Source organism: Alexandromys fortis, unplaced genomic scaffold (genome assembly GCF_014885135.2).
Source record: "Alexandromys fortis isolate MF-2015 unplaced genomic scaffold, M_Fortis_MF-2015_v1.1 scaffold_13, whole genome shotgun sequence".
NCBI classification, from domain to species: domain Eukaryota; kingdom Metazoa; phylum Chordata; class Mammalia; order Rodentia; family Cricetidae; genus Alexandromys; species Alexandromys fortis.
This window is the reverse complement of record NW_026067908.1, coordinates 15,153,422-15,175,475: the sequence shown is the minus strand read 5'-3', so window position 1 is coordinate 15,175,475 and position 22,054 is coordinate 15,153,422. Positions and strand designations below refer to the sequence as shown.

General features: G+C 41.6%; 1 protein-coding gene across 2 annotated transcripts; it reads right to left on the bottom strand.

Moving 5' to 3' along the window:
* Positions 1-1,801: 1,801 nt before the first annotated feature.
* LOC126498046 (cytochrome P450 2J3) lies at positions 1,802-20,984 on the bottom strand. 2 transcript variants are annotated; one of them, XM_050136395.1, is made up of 10 exons: positions 20,832-20,984; positions 20,302-20,533; positions 15,514-15,676; positions 14,266-14,415; positions 13,708-13,868; positions 12,451-12,627; positions 10,296-10,434; positions 6,156-6,343; positions 4,300-4,438; positions 1,802-2,286 (listed from the first exon to the last, which is right to left on the bottom strand). In XM_050136395.1, exons 2-10 carry the CDS (start codon positions 20,509-20,511, stop codon positions 2,108-2,110), a joined length of 1,506 nt encoding a protein of 501 aa, XP_049992352.1. In that variant the 5' UTR covers positions 20,512-20,533; positions 20,832-20,984; the 3' UTR covers positions 1,802-2,107. The 2 variants fall into 2 exon arrangements, with proteins under 2 accessions (XP_049992352.1, XP_049992353.1); XM_050136396.1 differs by lacking the exons at positions 4,300-4,438; positions 20,832-20,984 and having other exon boundaries at positions 2,179-2,286; positions 20,302-20,588.
* Positions 20,985-22,054: the final 1,070 nt, after the last annotated feature.

Sequence of the window (22,054 nt, the reverse complement as noted above, 5' to 3'; positions counted from 1 at the left end):
GGGTACTCATCCCCAGAAGGCACATCTATAGCACACCTTGTAATGGCTTGTTTCCTTATGTCCCTCATTCTTTATTTCCTCTCAAAAGACTTGCATACTAGATGTCAATCAGAAATGAAGAAAGGAGGGGAAAGGGCTGCAAAAGATGAATGGTTGTTGGAAGTTTCATTCACAATGTTTTGTTATATAATTCTCGGATGGGAAGGAGACTCACACTTTATACCATTTCAGTGAAATTAGAAGAAAAAAAAAAGGAGACAAGGCTCGTGCATAGAAATTTCCACCAGGAGTCATGGTGAATTACTTTACAAAGTACCTGGTTCATTGTGGTTCCAGGATTTGCTGGGACCCATTGCAACCATGGGGATAAGAGAGGCCCCCATACTTTTATTGTTATTATAATCATTGTGGCAAGATCAGGCTGGACCATGCTCTAAATGACTCCATACTCTATAAACAGTGGTCTACTAGGCCATGCCTTGCTTGAAGATATCTGACTCCACATTGGGGAGGGAAGACGACAGTGTACGCGGATTAACACAGGAGCAGATTCACCAGCGGTGCACTGCCCATGCAACACAAAATGACAACTCAGTCCCAAGAATAGAAAATGATGTATGAATTTATTATGGTGTCGTTATTCTCCCATAGGCACGATGATATGCACCCTATAAATTTAATAGGGTGAATTAAGACTAAAAAGGCACATATGTATATTAAAATCACACCTAGAAAGCAAAGCAATGTTAGATAAAACTTGGAGATTTGTTTCTTGGTAAAAGTTCCACAGAGAAGCTCAAAGACAGGTCTCCAGTAAGGATCTTTTGATAACACTGTGCATAAAAAGACAGGGTCTGAGGTTTGGATCTTGAGAGCAACAGTAGCCCATAAGACTTAAGGAAATCCCTTGCTCATGTGAATTGTTCAAGAGCTAAAGAGAAATGATCTCTAAGTTAATATTTGGCTTACGTTGTAAGCTACAGATGCCTGGGTGTGGAATGGGGAGAGATAAGTAAGTGTACAGAGCTACTATAGCTGCCTTGCTTCTTCTGTCCTTGGGAACCTCGGGCTATTGCAGTCAAATGCTTCCTTGATATAATAATTTATTTTGTTACTCCAGAATCTCTGGAATCTTGAGGACCAAAAGATGTGGGAGTGATAGCCACTTTATTAGCATTTTTTCTTGCTTTAATCGTAAGTAGATTAAAACCTTCCTATCAATGTTATTAGACCTACTTTATAATCAGTAACTGACCTCACTGATCATACCCAGGCAGAATTTTGCCATGTATCACGTGCTGTTGAAAAAATTCACTGCTTTTTCACTGGGGCCCAGTGAGTTCTGGCTGATAATAGGAACCACCTAAAGTTAAACCCCAGTTGGAAACAACATTCACATCCAACACAGCCAGGTCCTATGTGAGAATGTATGTAGGAATAAATGTCTAATGGAAGACTCGAGACAAAAAGTTACTGTAGAAACAGAAATGATTCTAATTTCTCTTCAAATCTGCTTTTAGGATTTGCTTTCCTGTGGTTATACCCCACCATCTCGTGGGTCCTAGGTTACATACAACTGCTATATGTAAGTCATAGAAACTGCTTCCCCAGCAATTGCCTCGCCTGCTTGCTGGGAGTTATCCTGCCCTGCTGACTTCCGAGAAGCCCACTCAGAGGCAGAGCAATGCAATGCAGCCGCAGAGCTAGCCAGTGGGAGAGCCTACATGGACACCCTCCCTTCTGCACAGGCTACAAAAAGCAAACACACGTTATTAATGAAAAGAGAAAAAGAGCGGCAAAGTAAAGGCATAACTTTTATGATCATTTTTTGTGATTTCCATATCAATTTAATCCACCATTTCTCATGATCTCTGCAAGCATTTTCTTTACTGGAGGAATCATCTTTCTCTCAAAGTCTTAGGTGAGAAGTGTAATTGATCTCATAAATGATTTGCTACTTATGAATCCATAAATGGATTCAATCTCTTTAGTATCATTATAATAATTACTTCCCTGGTCCCCTTCATTCTGTGCCCTCAAATGTGAGGAGGCACCAGGGTCTTCCAAGCAGATGCCATTTCTTCATACTTTCCTTTTTCAACATCAATCACAGCCTAGGAATTGCACAGATGCGGTGACTGACGGGTGAAAGGGTAACAGACATTCTGAACTGCAGGCTCAGCTTCTCATTGACTGGGGGCTTGAAGGTAAATTTTTGGATAAGGGAAGTGATAAAAATGAACAGCTCAGACCTGGCCAATTGCTCTCCAAGACAAGCTCGTTTTCCTGCAAGACAAAAACAAAGGAATTTATTTACCTATCACTGTTAAGATAAAATAAAAACACGCTAGAATAGGACAAAACAAACACGTAAGTACTGTGCATTCACTACAAAATCTGCACAATAGGAAACATATGAACAAGAAAATAGAAGCTATTTATAACTCCACAGTCCAGACAGAACCATGGGCACGATGATATGTACGCCAGTGCTGTCATCGGGATTGTGCTGAACATCGTTATAACCACTATCTTACTCAACTCTTTAAGGTGCTTTTGCTACTTTGTTTTACTCGGGAAACTGATATTCCCAAACTGATCACCGGTTCATGCTTCTGGTGTGTTCTCTACCTTCCACAGATTCCTGAAGGAACAAATGCAGATACTAAACTAATTGACATTCCCAAACTGATGACTAGTTCATGCTTCTGGTGTGCTCTCTACCGTCCACAGATTGCTGAAGGAACAAATGCAGATACTACAGGCAAAACTGTTCAGTAACTGCGTGTTGCCACAGTGCTGGCATCATAGTGTGTGTATGTGTGTTCCATCAATATGTTTAACTCATTGTCTCTGCTCCCTTCATCTTCATTCTGTTAAGCATGACTAGAAATATGACTGGTAACTTAATAAAACGGAACTGAATCAGTTCTGTTGTAAATTCCCAATATTCTTCTAGAATTCTTCTGTCAGGACAAAACTTGATCTGTAAAGTCAGGAACCCATATTCCTGATTCAACCTATGTTCAATCAAGGACCACTGTGTGACTACAACTAACCCACCCGTTTTTCACAGAGCTAAATCTTTCTCACTTGACAAACACACAGAGTCTTGTTTCTTACACAGGTTCCATGGCTGGACAGTCATCAAAATTATCCAGCAGGAGCTTACATACTTGAAAAGGATGAAAACAAGGAACACTCAATATGAAAGCTTTGGATTTAATTAAAGAACAAGTCCAAGATCAGGAGTCAGAACAAACCTGTCCTCCTTAGAAGCTCTTTACGTCAGGTGCTGTGTGACAGTGATAGACAGCTGTGCTAGTGACAGGCAGCTGTGACAGTGATAGCTGTGACAGTGACAGGCAGCTGTGACAGTGATAGACAGCTGTGACAGTGACAGGCAGCTGTGACAGTGATAGACAGCTGACTACCACTTCCTGGTTGAAACTGTGCTTAGGTCATCTTCACATGGAAAAACACACGAATTGCCTCACTACTAAAATGATAGAAATGACCTAGGCTTTTGGCAAAGTTTTCCATGCCTAGCTTTTGAAAGCCAGTGATTTGATTTATTAAGAAACAAAGACCATGCTAGCATGAAACTGCCAGTGCTCTGCTGTATAAACAAGTAGGGCTTGGTTCAAGAATGACTGTGCCATAGCCCTACTTATTTTTGCCAAGAAAAAAAGAAGCTGATGTCTGAATTTCCTTCTTCCAGGGAGGCTGCATACAGAAAGTGTAGAGAGAGGAGGGGGAAAGTAACTGTGTGCCACAGGTAGCAGTAAGCGGAAAACACTCACAGCTGTTGGCACAATGCTAACCCAGTAGGCATTTTAGGTTTCTCCATTCTGCTCAGTGTAACTGGTCTTCATTATGGCACCACTCGTGTGAGCATCCTCAGGAAAATTGAATTTTATTCTTCTTCATCAGAAAGAAATGATGAAAGCAATACAGATCTCATTTGCTCTCATCCATGGGGTCCATATCATGTGTACTGGCACTTCAACGCTATTCCAACCAAAGACTGCAATCGTTTCCCTCCCCTTGAGTGGGGCTTGGTCTTGAGGCTTGACTAGGTCATCAGAATGCAGTGAAGTTATGGTGTGACAATTCCCAGGCTGTGTATTTTTGTAATCCCTCCTGGGATATTATCACTACCTTATAAACAGACAGCTGGCTTGCCCAATGGAAATAGATATCATAGAAACAACACAACTGAAGAATAGAATTATATGGTGGAGAGAAGGGAAAGGCTAGGGAGGAGCTCTGAACTCTCTCCTGCTCATCACAACTCACCCATCGAGAATGGCAGAAAAGCCTCTCTCTTCCTAAACTCTCCATTCTCCAGAAAGTGCTCTGGGTTGAAGACATCTGGGGTGGCCCACTCTTTGGGGTCCCTGTGCAATGCAGTTAGGTTGGTCAGGACCATGATTCCCTAGAAAAAGGCAGTAGAAAGTAAAAACTTAATAAAAACTCCCCCACAGACAGGTGATGATACTCAAACTCGCACACCTGGCCTGGGGCACTTGACCTCCTGAACTTTTCTACTCTCCGCAACGGATTCGCTGTCACTTGAAATATCCCAGCCATTTGCAAAGGTAGATGGACCATGCTTTATTAAAGAATCTGTCCACTTTACCAAAAGTGGCTAATATAGTTTTGAGAAGAGGACCTGAGAGCATCCATGGGGAGATGATGAGTAACTGTTCATGACCCCTTCATCTATTCTTCTCCATTTTTTTTCCTGTATATTACTAAAGAGACAACAGCCTAACTCACTACAGTCAAAGACGCAGGGATGTATCAGAAAGCGTTCCTGTTATGGCAGATACATCACACAATACCCAGAATCACCAGAGTAAGCCTTTCCCTCTCCTTGCTCAATCATCAGCAAAGCTGGTCTACTCTCGAATCCATCACCTCCAATCCGGTTTCCCACTGAAACCTTAGTGCAGGCTCCATATCCTCCTCTTGCAACCACCTAGTAGCTATGACTGTGTTCCACAGTTTGAAGGCTGAGTGGGCTCTGCATATGACGTAATTGCATAGTCCACCCACTCACTCAAACTTGGAAAGCAGGTTTCTCATATTCTTAAATCAAAGATTCATCCTGTGTACTCTCAGAATCACTGTTTATTGTTGCCCTCTGACTGGGCTCCCACTAGAGCAGTCTTCCTTTATGATCCATGTTGCAGGACTGATTGCTTTAGATGGAGTATTCCTTTGCACATTGACACGTAGCTTATTATTGGCCCTCCTTCAATCCTCAGTTCTAATGCCTCTTTCCCCGGAAACACTCACTGATTCCTGCAGTTGCTACTCCTCTCTCCATCTTGTCAGTATCACAGAGAAACAGAATGGTTTCCTTCCTACAGCCCTTATGGTTTATAACAGGGACTCCCATGACTCAGGTATCCCAACTCCAGACCCAACCCTTGTGGGTATTTAATGAACATTCTCTTGATTAATAAGGAATAATTTCTATTCTGAGTATAAGGTTCCATATATGTAATCTTATTCTATTTCCATATGGAGTCTATGAATATGGTTGAATGCATTTTTGTAGAAGCTGAAGCTGTGATTGGTTCGGAGATGTGCTTGTCCAGTAGGAGTAAGTGAATTCAGCATTGGAAACAGGTCTATCTGCTGTTAAGGCCATGATTTCCCACATCTGTTGAACACAGCCATTTAGATTTATCAGCACCCAGGGAACTGATGGTATAGTCTGTGGAAAGAGTTGGTATGGCTGTCTGAAAATGAATTAATGGACAGAAAAAAATGCAAACAGATTGGAAAAATTCAGACCGCAACTTCAAGTCATGAACTGTTGTTCATCGATAAGAACAGTAAACACAATGATTGTTCTCTGCCTCTTCAGCAAAGGTCCTCTGCTAGGATTAGACCCCCAATATGCTGAGGAGGCCCATAGGAAACAAGGCCAGGTTTGGCCTAATCACACATGATCAAGGAAGCTTCCCTTCTCAACTATTCATAATAGATTTGAAAATCCACATAGAGGGTTTTGGCAGAAATATACTTCTTTTCCCTTTGAAACCATTTCTCTGGTCAGGACTACATGTCACTTTTTAAATTTAGGCTCCCAAGATGACACCAACGATGGACTAGAGGATCTGAGGATGAGAGAGTGTTACCTTTGGCAGGTCAAATCCAGCCAACTTGGTGGCAACGGCCCCTTCCCTGGGAACATTAAAGGGGATGATGTTGCCCATCCTCTGCACCTCATGGATGACAGCATTGGTGTAGGGCATGGAGTCTCGGTCGGCCAGGCTTGGCTGCCTTCCTTGACCAATCACTCTGTCAATCTCAGCCTGCGCTTTTTCTAGAAGAAACAGGAGATTCTATTACCTTTTAAACTTCAGTGCTTTCTTCTAAAGATACAGAAGTTGTCTCTGAGACCTTACCTGCTTTTATTTCACCTTAGCACTCTGGTTATTAAGAAATAAAAGTTTTCTCAACCCTTCAAGTACCTGCTTTAGAAAACTGTCAATTCAACAACTTTCTTTGAGTTTACAACATAATCATAAATTTCCATGTGTCCTGAGCTGAACGTCTCAGATGAACACAGGTAAACTCATAGCAGTATCTAGTCAGGGGCTTCTACAAATAGGCACCACACAGAGTGGGTGACAATCCACACAAATGTATTCCTCATAGTTTTAGAGCCTGGAACTTCTGAGACCAAGGCATTAGCAATTTTCTTGCCTTGTAGATAATTTTCTGTCTCTTAGGTGACAAACCTCTACTGAGACTCATGCTATAAAGAGCAATGAATCTCTTTGGTAGGGACTAGGTCTCTTCACAAGAGCCAGGCACCTCCTGCACGAGGTAGAGCTGAACATGAGCGTGGCAAATAGGACACAAAGGTACAGAATACAGACCACCTGCAATTCCTACTTTCTTAAGTAGCTATAACAGCATGGGCTGTAGACAGCAGTGTGCTGCTGAACAACACTCATGGTGAAGATGCTTACATTCTTTGAGCTTCAGTTTTACCATGTGATTAGTGAGAATAAGTCTGCCTTATCCTAAGGATGTTTTGAGATTTATATGAACTATTATAATAATAACTGATTGATTCTGCAACCTGTCTGCCAGTATGGTGGTTTCTCTTTTTCAAGAGTAATAGAGATTGAGCTAATTTTATCTGATTGGTTAGCTACATATTTCATTTAAAATGAATTTGGAACATCAAGCCCCTTACTATTAACCTACATGTAAAAATTTCACATAAAATCTATATAATATAAAATTTATCATTATTTCTTTTTTTCTGAAGAAAAATATTTATTTATTTATTTATTTATTAAAGATTTCTGCCTCTTCCCCGCCACTGCCTCCCATTTTCCTCCCCCTCCCCCTTCCTAGTCCCCCTCCCTCATCAGCCCAAAGAGCAATCAGGGTTCCCTGCCCTGTGGGAAGTCCAAGGACCACCCACCTCCATCCAGGTCTAGTAAGGTGAGCATCCAAACTGCCTAGGCTCCCACAAAGCCAGTACGTGCAGTAGGATCAAAAATCCATTGCCATTGTTCTTGAGTTCTCAGTAGTCCTATGATGATTTTTAAGGAAAGATTTGTGTGGCCAGGATTATCTTAAATTCTCAATAAAACTATCTTAAACCTGTCAACGATTGAGATTAATGGTGTTGGCCACCAATCATAGCTCTTTAACTATTTTTTTGTGTGAATAATTCACTAGCCTTTAGTACACTGTTGTACATGTTTATTGCTGGAACTTCGTGGTACAAAAAAGTGATATCCATGTTACAAAAACTGATTTCCCCTCCCTGCATTCTCCCTTCTGTGTGCACAATCTGACTATTGTTTTTGCAATTTTGCAATTACAGTACAAAATTGCAAGTACAGTATTTGCAATTTTGTGATCATCTTTAACTTAGCACAGTGCCTGAACTGGTGCAGCATCATAATTCCTTTTCTGGGGCTGGAGGACTGCTCAGTGGTTAAGATCCCTCGTTGCTCTTGCAGAGGACCTGAGCTTGGTTCCTAGCACACACATAGTGGCTCATCACCATCTATAATCCCAGACCAGGTGATCTGATGTTTTCCTCTGACCTTTGCAGGTAAGAGACAAGCATGCAGTACATACACTTACAGGTAAAGCCACACATATAGGCAAAGCACTCATATACATAAAAATTAATCTTTAAAAAAATTAAAACAAAGTGCTCATGTCTGATTAAATTTTCATTAGATGTCAGATATATTCTGTACTTTATTTATTCATGTCTTATGGATACTCTGTTTTTTACCACTTTGACTACTATGCATGTTGTGAAATGAACATGGTTGTAATTACATTATTTAAATCTACTGATATTTTGGAGTCTTGTTTTCAGGAGTTAAGTCTGTATCCTAAGTGAAATGATTTTAAATTAGAAAAATGTAGTCTTGAGACAGTAATATGGATGACAGGTAGAGGTGCCTGCTGAGCTGAGCTAAATCTGTAGACTTAATGTGGTGAGGGGGACAACTGAGTCCTACAAGTTGTCCTATGACCTCACTTGTGCCATGACATTCTACCGCACCCCCTATAACAAAAAAATTAAATGTAATCTTCAGGAAGAAATGCATTTTAAACGGTGACTCAAGAAGTATATAGGTAAAGATAGATACATATTAAATATACATTTCACATTAATAACGAAATAAAGTTGACTCTCGGGAGATAGCTCAGTTAAGAAAAATCTTGCTTAAACATGAGGACCTAAGTTTGATCCCTAGAATGAATACAGGTAAAAAAGTCAGGTGTGATGGCAAAGACTAGTTGTACTGGAGACAGAGAGAAAAGGGGACCCCTGGATCTCAGTGGTTACTTGTTTAATTCTAGGCCAATGAGAGAACTTATTTCAAAAGAAAAAAAAAAACAGTGAACTATGCTTGAGGACAGAGGTCTGAAGTTGTTCTGTGGCCTAAGCATGCATGTACACATTTACACATACACACATTCACATAGGGTCACTCACACAAAGGTGAAAATAAGGTAATGGACAAATCTGACTTTACCACATCGGTAGAGCTCTAACTTCCTCCTTTTGGTTTTCATCCTAGGGCAAATAGGTACTAAATTGACTTTAAAACCCATGAATAAATTGTTAGTCATACTTTGAAAAAAATGTTGCAGTATATGAAAAATGTTCCCAACCACTATTTGCTAAACTCTTCTAGACTGTGGCGGAAGAGAAATTATGAGACAGACAATTCTCTGGTATGGACAACGAGCAGTGGAGAGATATAAAAACAATGTACAAGGTTCAGTCATTGATGGGGGAAAATTGCTCATCTCTAGAGGAAGAAAATGACAGCAATTGCTTAGTCAGTAAATTCCTAGAAAAATCTGAAACACCTTAGAGATGTGGTACCTCTAGATATTCTTCTAGATATGGAGGAAGTTGGAACAGTATATTCTTGGTGGAGAGAAGACTTGATGTCATGACTTAGAGACAAGAATGCAGACAGTGACCAGAGAGGACATGTAACACAGGAAAGCTACCATGCAGGGTAGGAGGCAGTTGAGGATGGGCAGAGAGGTACACATTACATGACTTCAGAAACCACACTAAGGCATTTGCACAGTATAAAACGATTAATAAAAACCCTGAGACATAAATTGTGGTTCAACCTGAAGTTCAGAAAAGCGAAACAGCCAGCCACTGGCTCTTACCTCTACCTCTTTCTGAAATGGTGGTCCAGTCTCCAGGCAACTCAGAATGAGGCTGAATGAGAGCTGTCTCCTCCCATCTTATATTCCTCTCTAGGTCTGGGACTACTGCCCGGTTTCTATAGCAAGCTAGTATGGCTACTGGGATTAAAGGTGTGTGTCACCACTGCCTGATCCGTAAGGCTGACCAGGGCAGCTGTTTTACTCACTGACCTCTGGCAAGCTTTATTTATTAACAAATGAAATACCACTACAGCACAGTATCCAAGGCAAAAAGGAGTGTATTGCTAAATAGAAAGGAGAACATGTGTAGATGCTCCTAAGGTAATACCATACTTTGCTGGAATTGACCACAATGTTCCTTGATTTCTCTGTTTTAAACTTTCTGCTTCTTGAGCACACAAATGCTATAATATTGGCCCTGCTGTGCCCATCCTAATCTGACCAAACATGTGAAGGATGTGTTCCATCCCAAGTGCACATCACCTCACAGCCATTCTGTCTTTTCCCATCCCACTATGCCTTCTGGTCCCACCTGAGCCACAGATTCGAGATGTCCCACTCCACGTTTTCCTGGTGCATTCACCCATGCTCACCTTGGACTTCTGGGTAGAGGGCCATACAGAGCAGAGCCCAGCGCAGGGTCGTGGATGTTGTCTCTGTTCCAGCAAAGAAGAGGTCCAGAGTGGTGGTGATGAGGTTTTCTTCATTGAAACTTGTAGTATTGTCTGGGTACTGGAAAAGACAGTGTGTACTTATGTACTCCAAGGGTCTCAGTCAAGACCTTAGGGTATGAATTTGGAATGATTCGTATAAAGTAAGAATCCCTTTGACCACATCAGGAAGCATTTCTGCCCTGAGTGCTACAAGGTGACGACCAAAATCTTATGGCACTTGGGTGGATGAAAATCTCAACTATTTTCTTCTGATTATATTTTTTTCGAAACTTTTTGTCCAATGATCAGAAAAGGAGATAAAAATCGTTTGTTTCTAGTATCAGCCACATCTCTAAGTCACGACTTGGCCTAGGGCACACACCTAACATTTCTTTTCTTCCATTTGATAAAATGAGAATAAGGAACACACCTTAACATGCCATTATCAATCACTTGAGACACCACAGACACACAGCCCACCCTCAACAGATGTTTTTGCTTATACCAGAAAGAATCAAGTAACTCTCGGTGATTTCTGATTCTCTGATTTCACCACCCATCTTTCTTAGTCAAGACTTTATGATCCCATGATTTTTTTTTATGGCATGGCATCATTTTTACCAGCTTCTTCTGGAAGAATAAATCTGTTAAGATTGATTTTAATACTGATGGCCTAACACCTGAATATGACAAGGAATGATTCGCCTCTTTCTCTGAAGAAAAAAAAAAACATGGCTTTAATCAATATTATCTAAGGAAAATGAAATGAGAGGATGAAAAAATTTACTATTCTGCCCTTGTTCAGAGGAGGAGCACTGATCCAGTGATGTGTACCAGTAAGAGGCCTAGCGAGATCCAGGCTGTGTATTTTGTAATATGGTTTGAATCTGAAATGAAAATTTGGAATTACTACAAGCTCACTTTTTGAATGCTTGGCTCCTAATTATCTGAAGTATTTTTGAAGGTTCTATACTATTGGAAAAGGGGGAAGGACCTAACTGGAGGAAGTGACTGCTAAGGGCAGCACTTTTGCCATTATATTCGGATGCCTGATCTTGCCTTGGACCCTAAACCTAAAGCAGCATTATGTGAACAGACTTCACCATAGGCTTTTGTCCTTTGCCATGGTGACGGACCCAACTCTAAAATGGTGAGCAGAACCAATCTATCCTGTGTTGATTTGGTCAGGGACTATCACAATGATACACAAGTAACACATACACACACACACACACACACACACGCTGGTTGCTGCCTGGCCTCTTGTGTATTATTGGATGGAGCTTTTATGTGGATTCAGGAGGCCTCATCTATATGTTAAAGCCAGGCTCTTGCATTCAGCTGTGCATTGCTTATATCTTGCATTGGTGAATGAGATGCAATCAATAACTGGCCCTAAACCAACTTGTAACAAAATAAGACTCTGAAGTTTAATTGCTGTTTTCATTTATGATACAGCTCATTCACATCTGGCTAAAAGCCAAGAGAGAAACACGGAAAGATATTTGGCATTATCATGGCTTCCTGCCATGACTATGAACTCTATTTCTAATGACTCTAACAATCCTGAATTAATGCTATACTATTCCTGATAAGTATTATAGTCTTTTCATCTAATTTTCCTGTAGGGTATCAAACAAATGATCCAGGGAGACGTCCATCTGTTCAGCTCTACGTTGTGCTTAATACCCCATAATAAACCCTGTTTATGTGATTAATTTTCAAAAGGAAGGTTGCACAGAGTTGTTATTATAAGATGGAGATCAAGGTCCAGAAGCAAAGAGATGAGATATAAAGATTGAAGCAGTGATCAGGGAGAAATAGACATTACACTCTTGGCACTGAAGATGAAGGAAGGAGACAAGGCAAAAGGTATCTGTACCCAGTCGAATCTGGAAGAGGCAAAATAATGAGTTCTCACTATTTCCACATGAAGCTTGCCTGGCCAGCAGGCATACAGGGTGCACACAGGGAGGGAACACATTTGTGTTATGTCAAACCAATAAGATCAAGAACACAGGCTGCAGAACCAACTGGAAACTACTAAATTGCTGCTTCCTCTGCAATAAGAAAACACAGCCAGCATCTTCCTCACCTTTGTCATTTCCGTGAGGAAAGCGTCAATGAAGTCTCTCGGCTCATCAGGGTTCCAGTCTCTCCGGTGATTGTCAACTATATCAGAAACAAACAATTTCAGCTTTCTCCAGTTTCTGAAAAGTGTTCGGTGCGATCCAGGAAGATAATGAATTATCCTTGGAAAGATATTGTAGAGCTGATTGGGAAAAATAAGACAGTCATGGTGTCACATGTCAAGACACTCTTGTCCTTCCCTTTATTTCTTACAGTGGCTAGTGAGGCCACCTTGACCCCTGCTTCACTCTTACTCCATACCTGCACCCTCCACAGGCATTTCACAGTAGAATATAATTATATGGTTTTTTAACCATTGCATAATCTTGCAGTTTGCAAAATTAAAGTGCTCTTTACTTAACTGAAACAATTTAACATTTTAACAATGACATGTAACTGATGCAAGGACAAATGAATGCATCAAGAACACTTAACTTAAATAAGTACAAATGTGTATACTACCTCACATAGTTTTATACCAAGGCAACAGCATGACTTCCAGGAAGCATAGGTGACCTTAGGAATTAACTTTCCTTTAAAGCTGTCTTTCCTATTTAGGAATAAGCCTGAGAGACCAGTAAGGTGTGGAAAATATTTAGGAGACCCCAAGGATTGAAGGGACAAAAATTTGAACATAGATTTCCTAAGCTGGGGGTAAAGCTTGAACACCAAGTGTTTACTACAATGTAAAAATAAGCATCCATTTGAACTTTTAGTTGTTTTTTTATGTACAGATGAAAAGTCTACACAAATGAGTGAATGAGTTCACATGAACACTTGTGCCAGAACATATACTGTAATGTTACTAACATCACAAGTTGGGGAACAACTCAAAATTCCAAAACATGGGAAAATAATCATTAACAGTCACACATTATGCCAACCCTATTCCCAGTGAACAAAGAGCCGCACACAAAGCAGCATATTAAGTAAGTAAGCTGAGCTGGTAAGTAACCAGCACCAGCATTCACAGATACATGGGCATCCTGCAAATGTTGGTACTTCATTTAAGTATCAGAAATGTGGCTATTCTCATGCAAGAGTTTTGCATATTATCGACAACTCTGAAACCAACAGATAGATTTGAATATATTTGTGCTAAACTCAACTTTAAGATACTATGTTTTAACTTCAAAAGCCCTAAAATATAAAAAGGAGGAGTCTGTTTGAATTAGTCCCACGTTAATACTCTTCTCAAGGCATGAGAGGGTGGCATGCTTACCTGGCACATCAGTGATGACTCCAAACACATGACCTCATCCAGTAGCCTCAGCATCTCCTGAAACCGACTATCCTGGTACTCAAAGCGCTCCCCGAAGGTGATAGAGCAAATGATATTGGAAACTGCATTATTGATATTGAAGTGAGGGTCAAATGGCTGTCCTGGAGTAGAAAGGGAGCCGGGTTGTTTAAAGATATTTATATTTATATTGTCTATAAGCAATTAACTCCAAATAATAAAACAATCCTTGTGCTTCCCCTCCCCCTACACAAATATTGGAGAATGCAGAGAATAAAATAATGGGCTCTGGCCACAGCATACATATGGTGCTTACATGATCCAAGGTTTCTGTCAATGGATGTAAATCAGATAGACTACCAGGATTAAATTCAACGAAGTGTTTAATAACACATTTTTGTTTGCTATGTTATAGCGCTCTAGAATAAGCTCATAGTTCAGTCTTCAGTACTCAGTCCAGAGCAGGCCTGGACAAACAGATGCTTAGTAAGAATCTGTTCACCATTTATTCTCAGCCCCCCTGCCCTCTGAGATGCCCACCTCCCTCCTCTTTTATGGCCTCCACAAGATAGCTGGCCTCCTCCTGTATGCGCTGCTCTAAGCTCTTCTTTCCCAACCCAAAGTTCCTCAGAGTCATCAGGGCAAACCTTCTTTGCTCCTTCCATGTCTGGCCACTGGAGAAGATCAGTCCTGAAAAGGAGAGATTCAGCGTTATGGCGCTGAGATTCTGATCTAAAATTACCCGACAAGCGGCACGGGCACCTGTGCTATAGAAAGGAGATGGGCCCATAAGGCTCTTGGCAGCTATCTGAAGAGACAATCCCAAAGCAAGGGAACCAAGATTTACTGACTACTTACAACGTCAAATACTTTGGTGTTTCTTGTGTTTTATGTGATTTAACACTTTCAGAAATTCCATACGCTTATTGACAATTAACTCCAGACCCATTGCACCTGATGCAAAAGCTGAGCCATTGGGATAAAGCTTCCTTGATAAAGAAATCTAGTTAGTAGATTGCAGCTGCTATATTCAAGTTTCAGTCTCTCTAGTTCCATGGCCCTTTGGTCACACAAATCACACAACTCATGCTAAGCTGAATAACAGGGATGCACTCATGAATAAGATAAGACATGTACTTTTAGCGAGGTAAGGAAATTTTATAGAAGAGGTTCCAGCCGAGACACACAGTAAAAAATGAATAAATGACTCAAGACACAGAGACCCTGGAGCCAAGGAGAAGAGACATGCTGGTGTACACAGCATCCATCTACTATCGTGGCATATACAATGAATGCTTCTGTCAATTTGGTAACTTTAAGAGATATCCTTAGATCCTTTACATACACGTCTTAGCCTCCTGGTTGCTACTTTTTAAATGATAGTAATAAATATTCAAACCTCCCAGTTATATTACTGGCCAGAAGGCTAAAGACCACTGGAGGATACAGAGTCATAGTCAAGAGCAGCAGCAAGAGGAAGCTGGCTGAGTCCCATCTATTTTCCTGCGGCAGAGGGTTGGGATGGGAAAATGAAAGTATGCATGGCTGAAATTCCATCAGAGCATCAAGAGTTAGTGTACAGAACATGTGGCTTTTCTTAAATCTAGAAGAGAGCCATGGTAAGTCCTCTGAGAGGCACTTCTATTCAGAGAATATGGCACCCTGCTTTCTTGTTAGATGGCAATTTATAATGGGGTTAGCTTATGCAAGAATTGGCCAGTTATAGACAGGCACCTTTAACATGCCACAGAATTACAATGCATACCATATATTGCTCAAGGAGCTTACCATTTTTCTTAAAGAGATGTTTTCGGAGAAGAGTGACAGGACGATTCAGAAAATTCGGCTCCAATTGAGTAAAGACTTCTTTGATTAAGGGCATGCCAGTTATAACCACCGAGGGTATATTAGCAAAATCCAAGCTTAAAACGTTCCCGTATTTCTTCACAAACTGAAAAATATTTCAGTAGTTACCGCTTAGTGAGTCCATGGATGTCTGTACAGAGATGACAGGCACGCATGTAGCCCATGGTACTCATGTTGAGATGTCTGCAAAGGCAAGCATCTTCCTCTATGTAAATGTTTTGAAATTTTTCTCTTATAAATTGGGTTTAATTACAATATACACTAAGAATAGAAATTTCCCTTTGTAAAATTCCTAAAGAATTCAGCAAATATGAATGAGGTATGCAGCTACTCTACTTCCCTAGAGGAAGACATGAGGGTATGTGTAGCAACCAATAAGCAAAGTCTCTAACCTGAAGCCTCCTGAATTTAATGAAGGCAGAGAACAGAGGAAAAAGACCAAGGAAGGTCTGTACATGTTTGGTGTGGCTTTAAAAACACTCTTGTTTAAACATAGAATAATTCCTTCAACATCTACTATATACAGAAGATTTCTGGGTAAGCAATGCACTACCACTGAATGTGGTCTGTGTATTTGTGTGTGGAGGAGGTATTTGGTATGATGAGAATGTTTCTGGGTTTTCTTTTTCTCCTATTTACTTTAAGAATTTCCTCAAAAAGATTTTCATTCATGTGTTCGTCAATATGAATTGAATGAGCATCAGTGTGTCCCTAGACTAGATTATGAGGCCAACAAAGTTTTAAAGAAATAAGTGTTTCTAAACTGAAGCATCTGGAGACCACTGGAGGCAGAGTCCTATTTTTCTAACTTGCCAAAGGCTGAAATTGTGTCTTTAAATTCTACTGTAGCAAGCATGGAATTATTAATAAACTAAAATATCTGTAGATATCTGTAGCCAGAGTAGAGTGTGCCCTTCCCATATCTTCTTAGATATGGAGAGTGTAATGAAGGGTGGAGGCTGGCAGTGGAGACTTCCCTGTCGTTCTGCAGTGATGCAAACCTGTAGCTTCTATGGTTAACTGTCTGTGTACTCTTGAGGAAACAGTTCTATTTTTTGAAACTTAGTATGAACATTGAAAAGTTATCCCTTCCACACTGGGTTCTTTAAGGAAGAATAAAAGTAGAAACATGAAAGCCACTTTGTTTTCACGTGTCTCTGAGAGGCACTCAGTGTCTCTGAGAAATTAGTCGGCTGTTTATATGCAAAGCGTGTGAGGTGCAAAATCACGATGACGATGAGGATGAAGGCGCAGGTTGCGTCTCTGGTCGTAGATAGTACTCACAGAGTAAAGGAATAGCATTTCTCATGCTTTATTTCATCCACTTTAAAACTCCTCACCACAGTGAGCATTTCCTATCTTCCCAAAAAGACAAACAAGTTGTATGTGAAGTAGGGTAGCCAAGAAGACAAAGCTGCTGCTTGGCTGAGGAAATCACTAGACGTTATGTAATATTTGAGGAAAACAAGATGACTTTGAGATATCCAAATGAACTTGGAGTTTAGTGAGAGCTACAGAGTGGGAGGCAGGCCTGAGTGTGAGAGGTAGGAAGTTTGGGTGAAGAAGAGAGAAATAGAGAGAAGGGAAGAGAAGGTCCATGAAGATGTGGAATGTGAAAGCTTGTGCAGAGTTGAATGACGATGCATGAGGAATATCAAACTTTCTTTCCCCGTATGATCAAGAGTTAACTTTTGGAAGGCTCCATTTCTGCATTTTGTGCTCCTGAGTCACATCTAGCTTCAACAGAGGTATGAGAAGTCATTGTTTTTTACCGCAGCATAATACTCTAATGTGTATATATTCCACACTTTCTTCATCCATTCTTCCATTGAAGGGCATCTAGGTTGTTTCCAGGTTCTGGCTATTACAAATAATGCTGCTATGAACATAGTTGAACAAATGCTTTTGTCATATGATAGGGCATCTCTTGGGTATATTCCCAAGAGTGGTATTGCTGGGTCCAGGGGTAGGTTGATCCCGAATTTCCTGAGAAACCGAAACACTGATTTCCAAAGTGGTTGCACAAGATTGCATTCCCACCAGCAATGGATGAGGGTACCCCTTCCTTCACAGCCTCTCCAGCAAAGGCTATCATCGGTGCTTTTGATTTTAGCCATTCTGACAGGTGTGAGATGATATCTCAAAGTTGTTTTGATTTGCATTTCCCTGATTGCTAATGAGGTTGAGCATGACCTTAGGTGTCTTTTGGCCATTTGAACTTCTTCTTTTGAGAATTCTCTGTTCAGTTCAGTGCCCCATTTTTTAATTGGGTTAATTAGCATTTTAGAGTCTAGTTTCTTGAGTTCTCTATATATTTTGGAGATCAGACCTTTGTCTGTTACGGGGTTGGTGAAGATCTTCTCCCAGTCAGTAGGTTGCCTTATTGTCTTAGTGGCCTTAAATGGATGGAAATAGAAAACACTATCCTGAGCGAGGTAACCCAGACCCAAAAAGATGAACATGGGATGTATTCACTCATAATTGGTTTCTAGCCATAAATAAAGGTCACGGAGTGTATACCTGGTGAACCTAACGAAGCTAAAGAAGAAGGTGAACCCAAGAAAAAACATATAGTTATCCTCTTGGCTAAGGGAAGTAGATAAAATTGCCGGGGACAAAATTGGGATCTTGGGGGTGGGGTGGGTTGGGGATAAGGGGGCACAAGGAGAGAAAAGTAAGAAGGGGAGGATTGGGGGAACTTGGGGAAACAGGAAGATTGGGATAAAGGAAGGTCGGATAGGGGAGCAGGGAAGCACATATCTTAGTTAAAAGAGCCACCTTAGTGTTGGCAAGAGACTTGAACCTAGAGTGGCTCCCAGGAGCCCAAGGCGATGTCCCCAGTTAGTCCCTTGGGAAACTGAGGATAGGGAACCTGAACTGACCCTATCCTATAGCATTACTGACGAATATCTTTCATATCACCATAGAACCTTCATCTGGTGATGGATGGAGATAGAGACAGAGACCCACACTGGAGCACTGGACTGAGCTCCCAAGGTCCCAATGAGAATCAGATGGAGGGAGAACACGAGCAAGGATGTCAGGACCATGGGGGGTGCACCCACCCACTGAGACAGTGGGGCTGATCTATTGGGAACTCACCAAAGCCAGCTGGACTGTGACTGAAACAGCATGGGATAAAACCGGACTCTCTGATCATGGCGAACAATGAGGACTGATGAGAAGCCAAGGTCAATGACAAGGGGTTTTGATCCTACTTCATGTTCTGGCTTGGTGGGAGCCTAGCCAGTTTGGACGTTCACCTTCCTAGACATGGACGGAGGGGGGAGGACCTTGGACTTTCCACAGGGCAGGGAACCATGACTCTGCTCTTTGGATAGGAGAGGGAGGGGGAGAGGAGTGGGGGGAGGGGGGAGAAGAGAGGGGAAGGGGGAGAAGAGTGGGGGGAGGGAGAGGGAAATGGGAGGCTGGGAGGAGGCGGAAACTTTTTTTTCTTATTCTCAATAAAAAAAAAAGAAAAAAAAAAAACAGAGGTATGAAACAGAGATCTCAGTTCCTCCTTTGCCACATTTGTGCAGCCTCCACTGAAGGAATGGAAAAAGAAAGTGCTTCAGATCAGAATGGAAAGGACAAACTTGAATGGTCAGAGAAAAGACAGCTATGGGAGGATGAGTAAGGGGCAAAGACAACAGACTCCTGTGCCTTCGAGTCCCAGCTGCACTGACACCGAAGAGCAGGGCAGTGTGGGATGTGGGTCTCAGTGAGTGGGGACAGCACCTGGGGCAGTGCATCATACAGGGGAGAGGGCTCCCCCATGTTTGGAGTCGCTGCATTTCACACGGAAAATGGTGGTAGCAAACTCTCAGGATTCTCATTTGCATATTGAATAATGCAGAGCAGATGCTGGCAGGACAATAAAAGAGATGGAAAAAGAGAGAAGACGAATAAAAAGGCATCTACTCGGGGAGTGTCCAAGAAACACACAGGGAAGGGATAATGGAAGAAAAGAGGTGGGAAACAAAAGAAAACTTATGAGCTTAAACTGTTAAATAGAAATAAATAAAAAGATACACTCAATCTTCACATGTAATGGGAAGTGACAGGGATAATTAAACATGGCTGGAGGATTCACTATCTAAGCAAGGAAAATTGCTATGGATAAAGAGGAACATTACATAGAAGATGGTCATTCACCAGAAAGACCTGCCAGTAGTACATGTGTACATAGTGCGCATGACAGTCTTTCCAATAGAAGGGGGAGAGCTTCCAGACCTGAGTGGAAAGACGGAGACTCTCAGAGGAGCTGGAGACTCCAGTCCATCTTTCTCTGGAGTTGATAAAACCAGTAAGGAGTGAAGGACCAAGTTAAAAATCAATAAGAAAAACAGGAAAACCGATATTTATACAGGTCAAGAGGAGACCATATATTTTTTTATCTGGACCAGAGCTATAATCGACATCTGTGGAACCCCATTTCTTAAACCAGCGTGGTGTATTTATGAGGATAAATTTTATGTCATTCAATTCACATTGACCTACTTTTAAAAATTAAAATAATAAATACCCAGTATGTTCTCTGGCCATCAAATCACAATAGAAATCTTACAACGACAGATAGACAACTCTTTGGCAACTAACTTATCTCTGGGTTAGCAGGCTGCCAGCATCAGCTTACAATCAGGTCCTCGGGTTCCAGGTGCCAGGATCCCGTCCCAGGTCACAGGCAGAGGCACCCTGGCCTCTACTTACCTTCTGGAGGGCTAGGTGGGGTTGCTTTGGGTCCAAATAAAACAAGCAGCCCACGAAGGGCAGGGGCCTGGGACCTGGCGGGTAGTTCTTGGGGCGCCGCTTTTTGAGGTAGTCAGCCAGGAAGAGGAAGGCAACAGCAGCCAGCAGCAGCGTCTTCAGATGGAGCTCTGCCCAGATGGCGGCCACCAGGGAGCCTGTTGCAGCGAGCATGGCTGGTACTCAGGCAGGATCTCTGAGAGAATGAGGATCCGAGCTAAGAAAAGTCTTCAGGGTCACAGCTTCTGGTTCCCAGAATAGGCCAGCCTCTAGGCTAGTCCCGCCCTCTCCCACAGGATCCCACCCTCTCTCCCTCTGCGGACTCCTCCGCCCAGCCCAGCTGTGCTTGCTGCCAGCCCTTAGGCCTGGCTGCAAGGTCTTCTAAAACTTGTTTCTTCTCAACTCCATAAACCAGATCAGAGCTTTGTGCCTTCTGCCCCTTAGCATTTCCCACTTTTCTCAAGGACCCAATCTCCACGCCCCCCTGCACCCACCTCGACGCTCTTGGTCACACGCTTTCCCCAAATTCCTGTTCAGGTGTTTAGACTTTCCAGCCTGTTCCTCTGGAGAAACTAGGGTGAATTCCAGGAAGGAAGCACTTGGTAATGTCTGGCCTGGCAAAGAGCCTAGCTCATTCAGAAAGCTCCTCCACCTGGTTCTCCGTGTATGATTTGCATGAATTCCAGAGATTATCATGGGCATCTGAACTCCTGTTTTATAAACAAACTTTGACCAGGGATTGCAACATCCCTGGGAAGTGAGAGAAAGTAGCGCTGGCCTCACTTTGACAGAGCTATGCACAGAGAATAAAAGAATCCACAGATTCTTAGTGAACATTGAAGGAGCACCCTGGTCTCGATTCTATTTTGTTTGCTTGTTTTGTTTCCATGTAGTAATAGGGACTGAAGGCAGCCCTGCAGCATGTTAGACAACCTTTCCATTGCTTCATCGGTTTGTTTACTTTCTTCCTCCCTGTTTGCAGCCATTCAGAGCAGGTTGTAGTCAGCAACTGATGCTCTGCCAGCCAAGTGGAACCCTACTGAGATGAGTTTAAACTAGGAACAGAAATGAAAATGTATGTTCTTAAAAATAATATATTTGAAACTTTCAGGCTGATAGTGAAATCCATATCATAGATAAAAGCAGGTAACGGGTATCTGTAATGGCAGGCATAGACTCATACCTTTGAGTCCTTGCAAAAACTACAAATTTTGGTTAGAAGCATGAATATTTCTCTGCTCTCCAGAGAGCCAGCTATGAATTGGACAGAGAGGTCTTTGACCTGTTGAGAAATACATTCAAGTTCATATTTAAAGGGCAATCAGAATAAATCTAAAATCTTGAGCTTGTGACCGAAGCAGTAAGCGGTCTTTGCTCTATCAGCTCATCAGAATTATACCATAGAAGGGGAAAGAAATCAGAAACATTTTCCATATCTTAACCTGTATTTACTTTTTACATCACTTTTTAGGCCCTCAAAGATTATGAGCTTTAATATACTCAGACTTTTATATATTTTAAAACGTTTTTATCTATAAAATGAACTAGCAAGTTGGCTATAGCTTTGTGGAAGGGTCTGGATACCTGTTGCTGTTAAACTGACAACATTATAGCTGGCCTAGCCATCAATACTATCAGAGATCACGGGAGGATAAATAAATTATACCAGAATACAGACAAAGCAGCTTCCAAATTTATTAAAAATAACAGGGACCAG

Coding starts and splice junctions, on each gene's coding strand:
- LOC126498046 (XM_050136395.1), bottom strand. CDS start 20,511: ATGCTCGCTGCAACAGGCTCCCTGGTGGCCGCCATCTGGGCAGAGCTC. Junction 14,416..15,513: donor ACATCTCTTTAAGAAAAATG/GTAAGCTCCTTG, acceptor TCTCCTTTTCAG/GACTGATCTTCTCCAGTGGC. Junction 2,287..4,299: donor TTTTCTGCCATTCTCGATGG/GTGAGTTGTGAT, acceptor TTTGTCTTGCAG/GAAAACGAGCTTGTCTTGGA.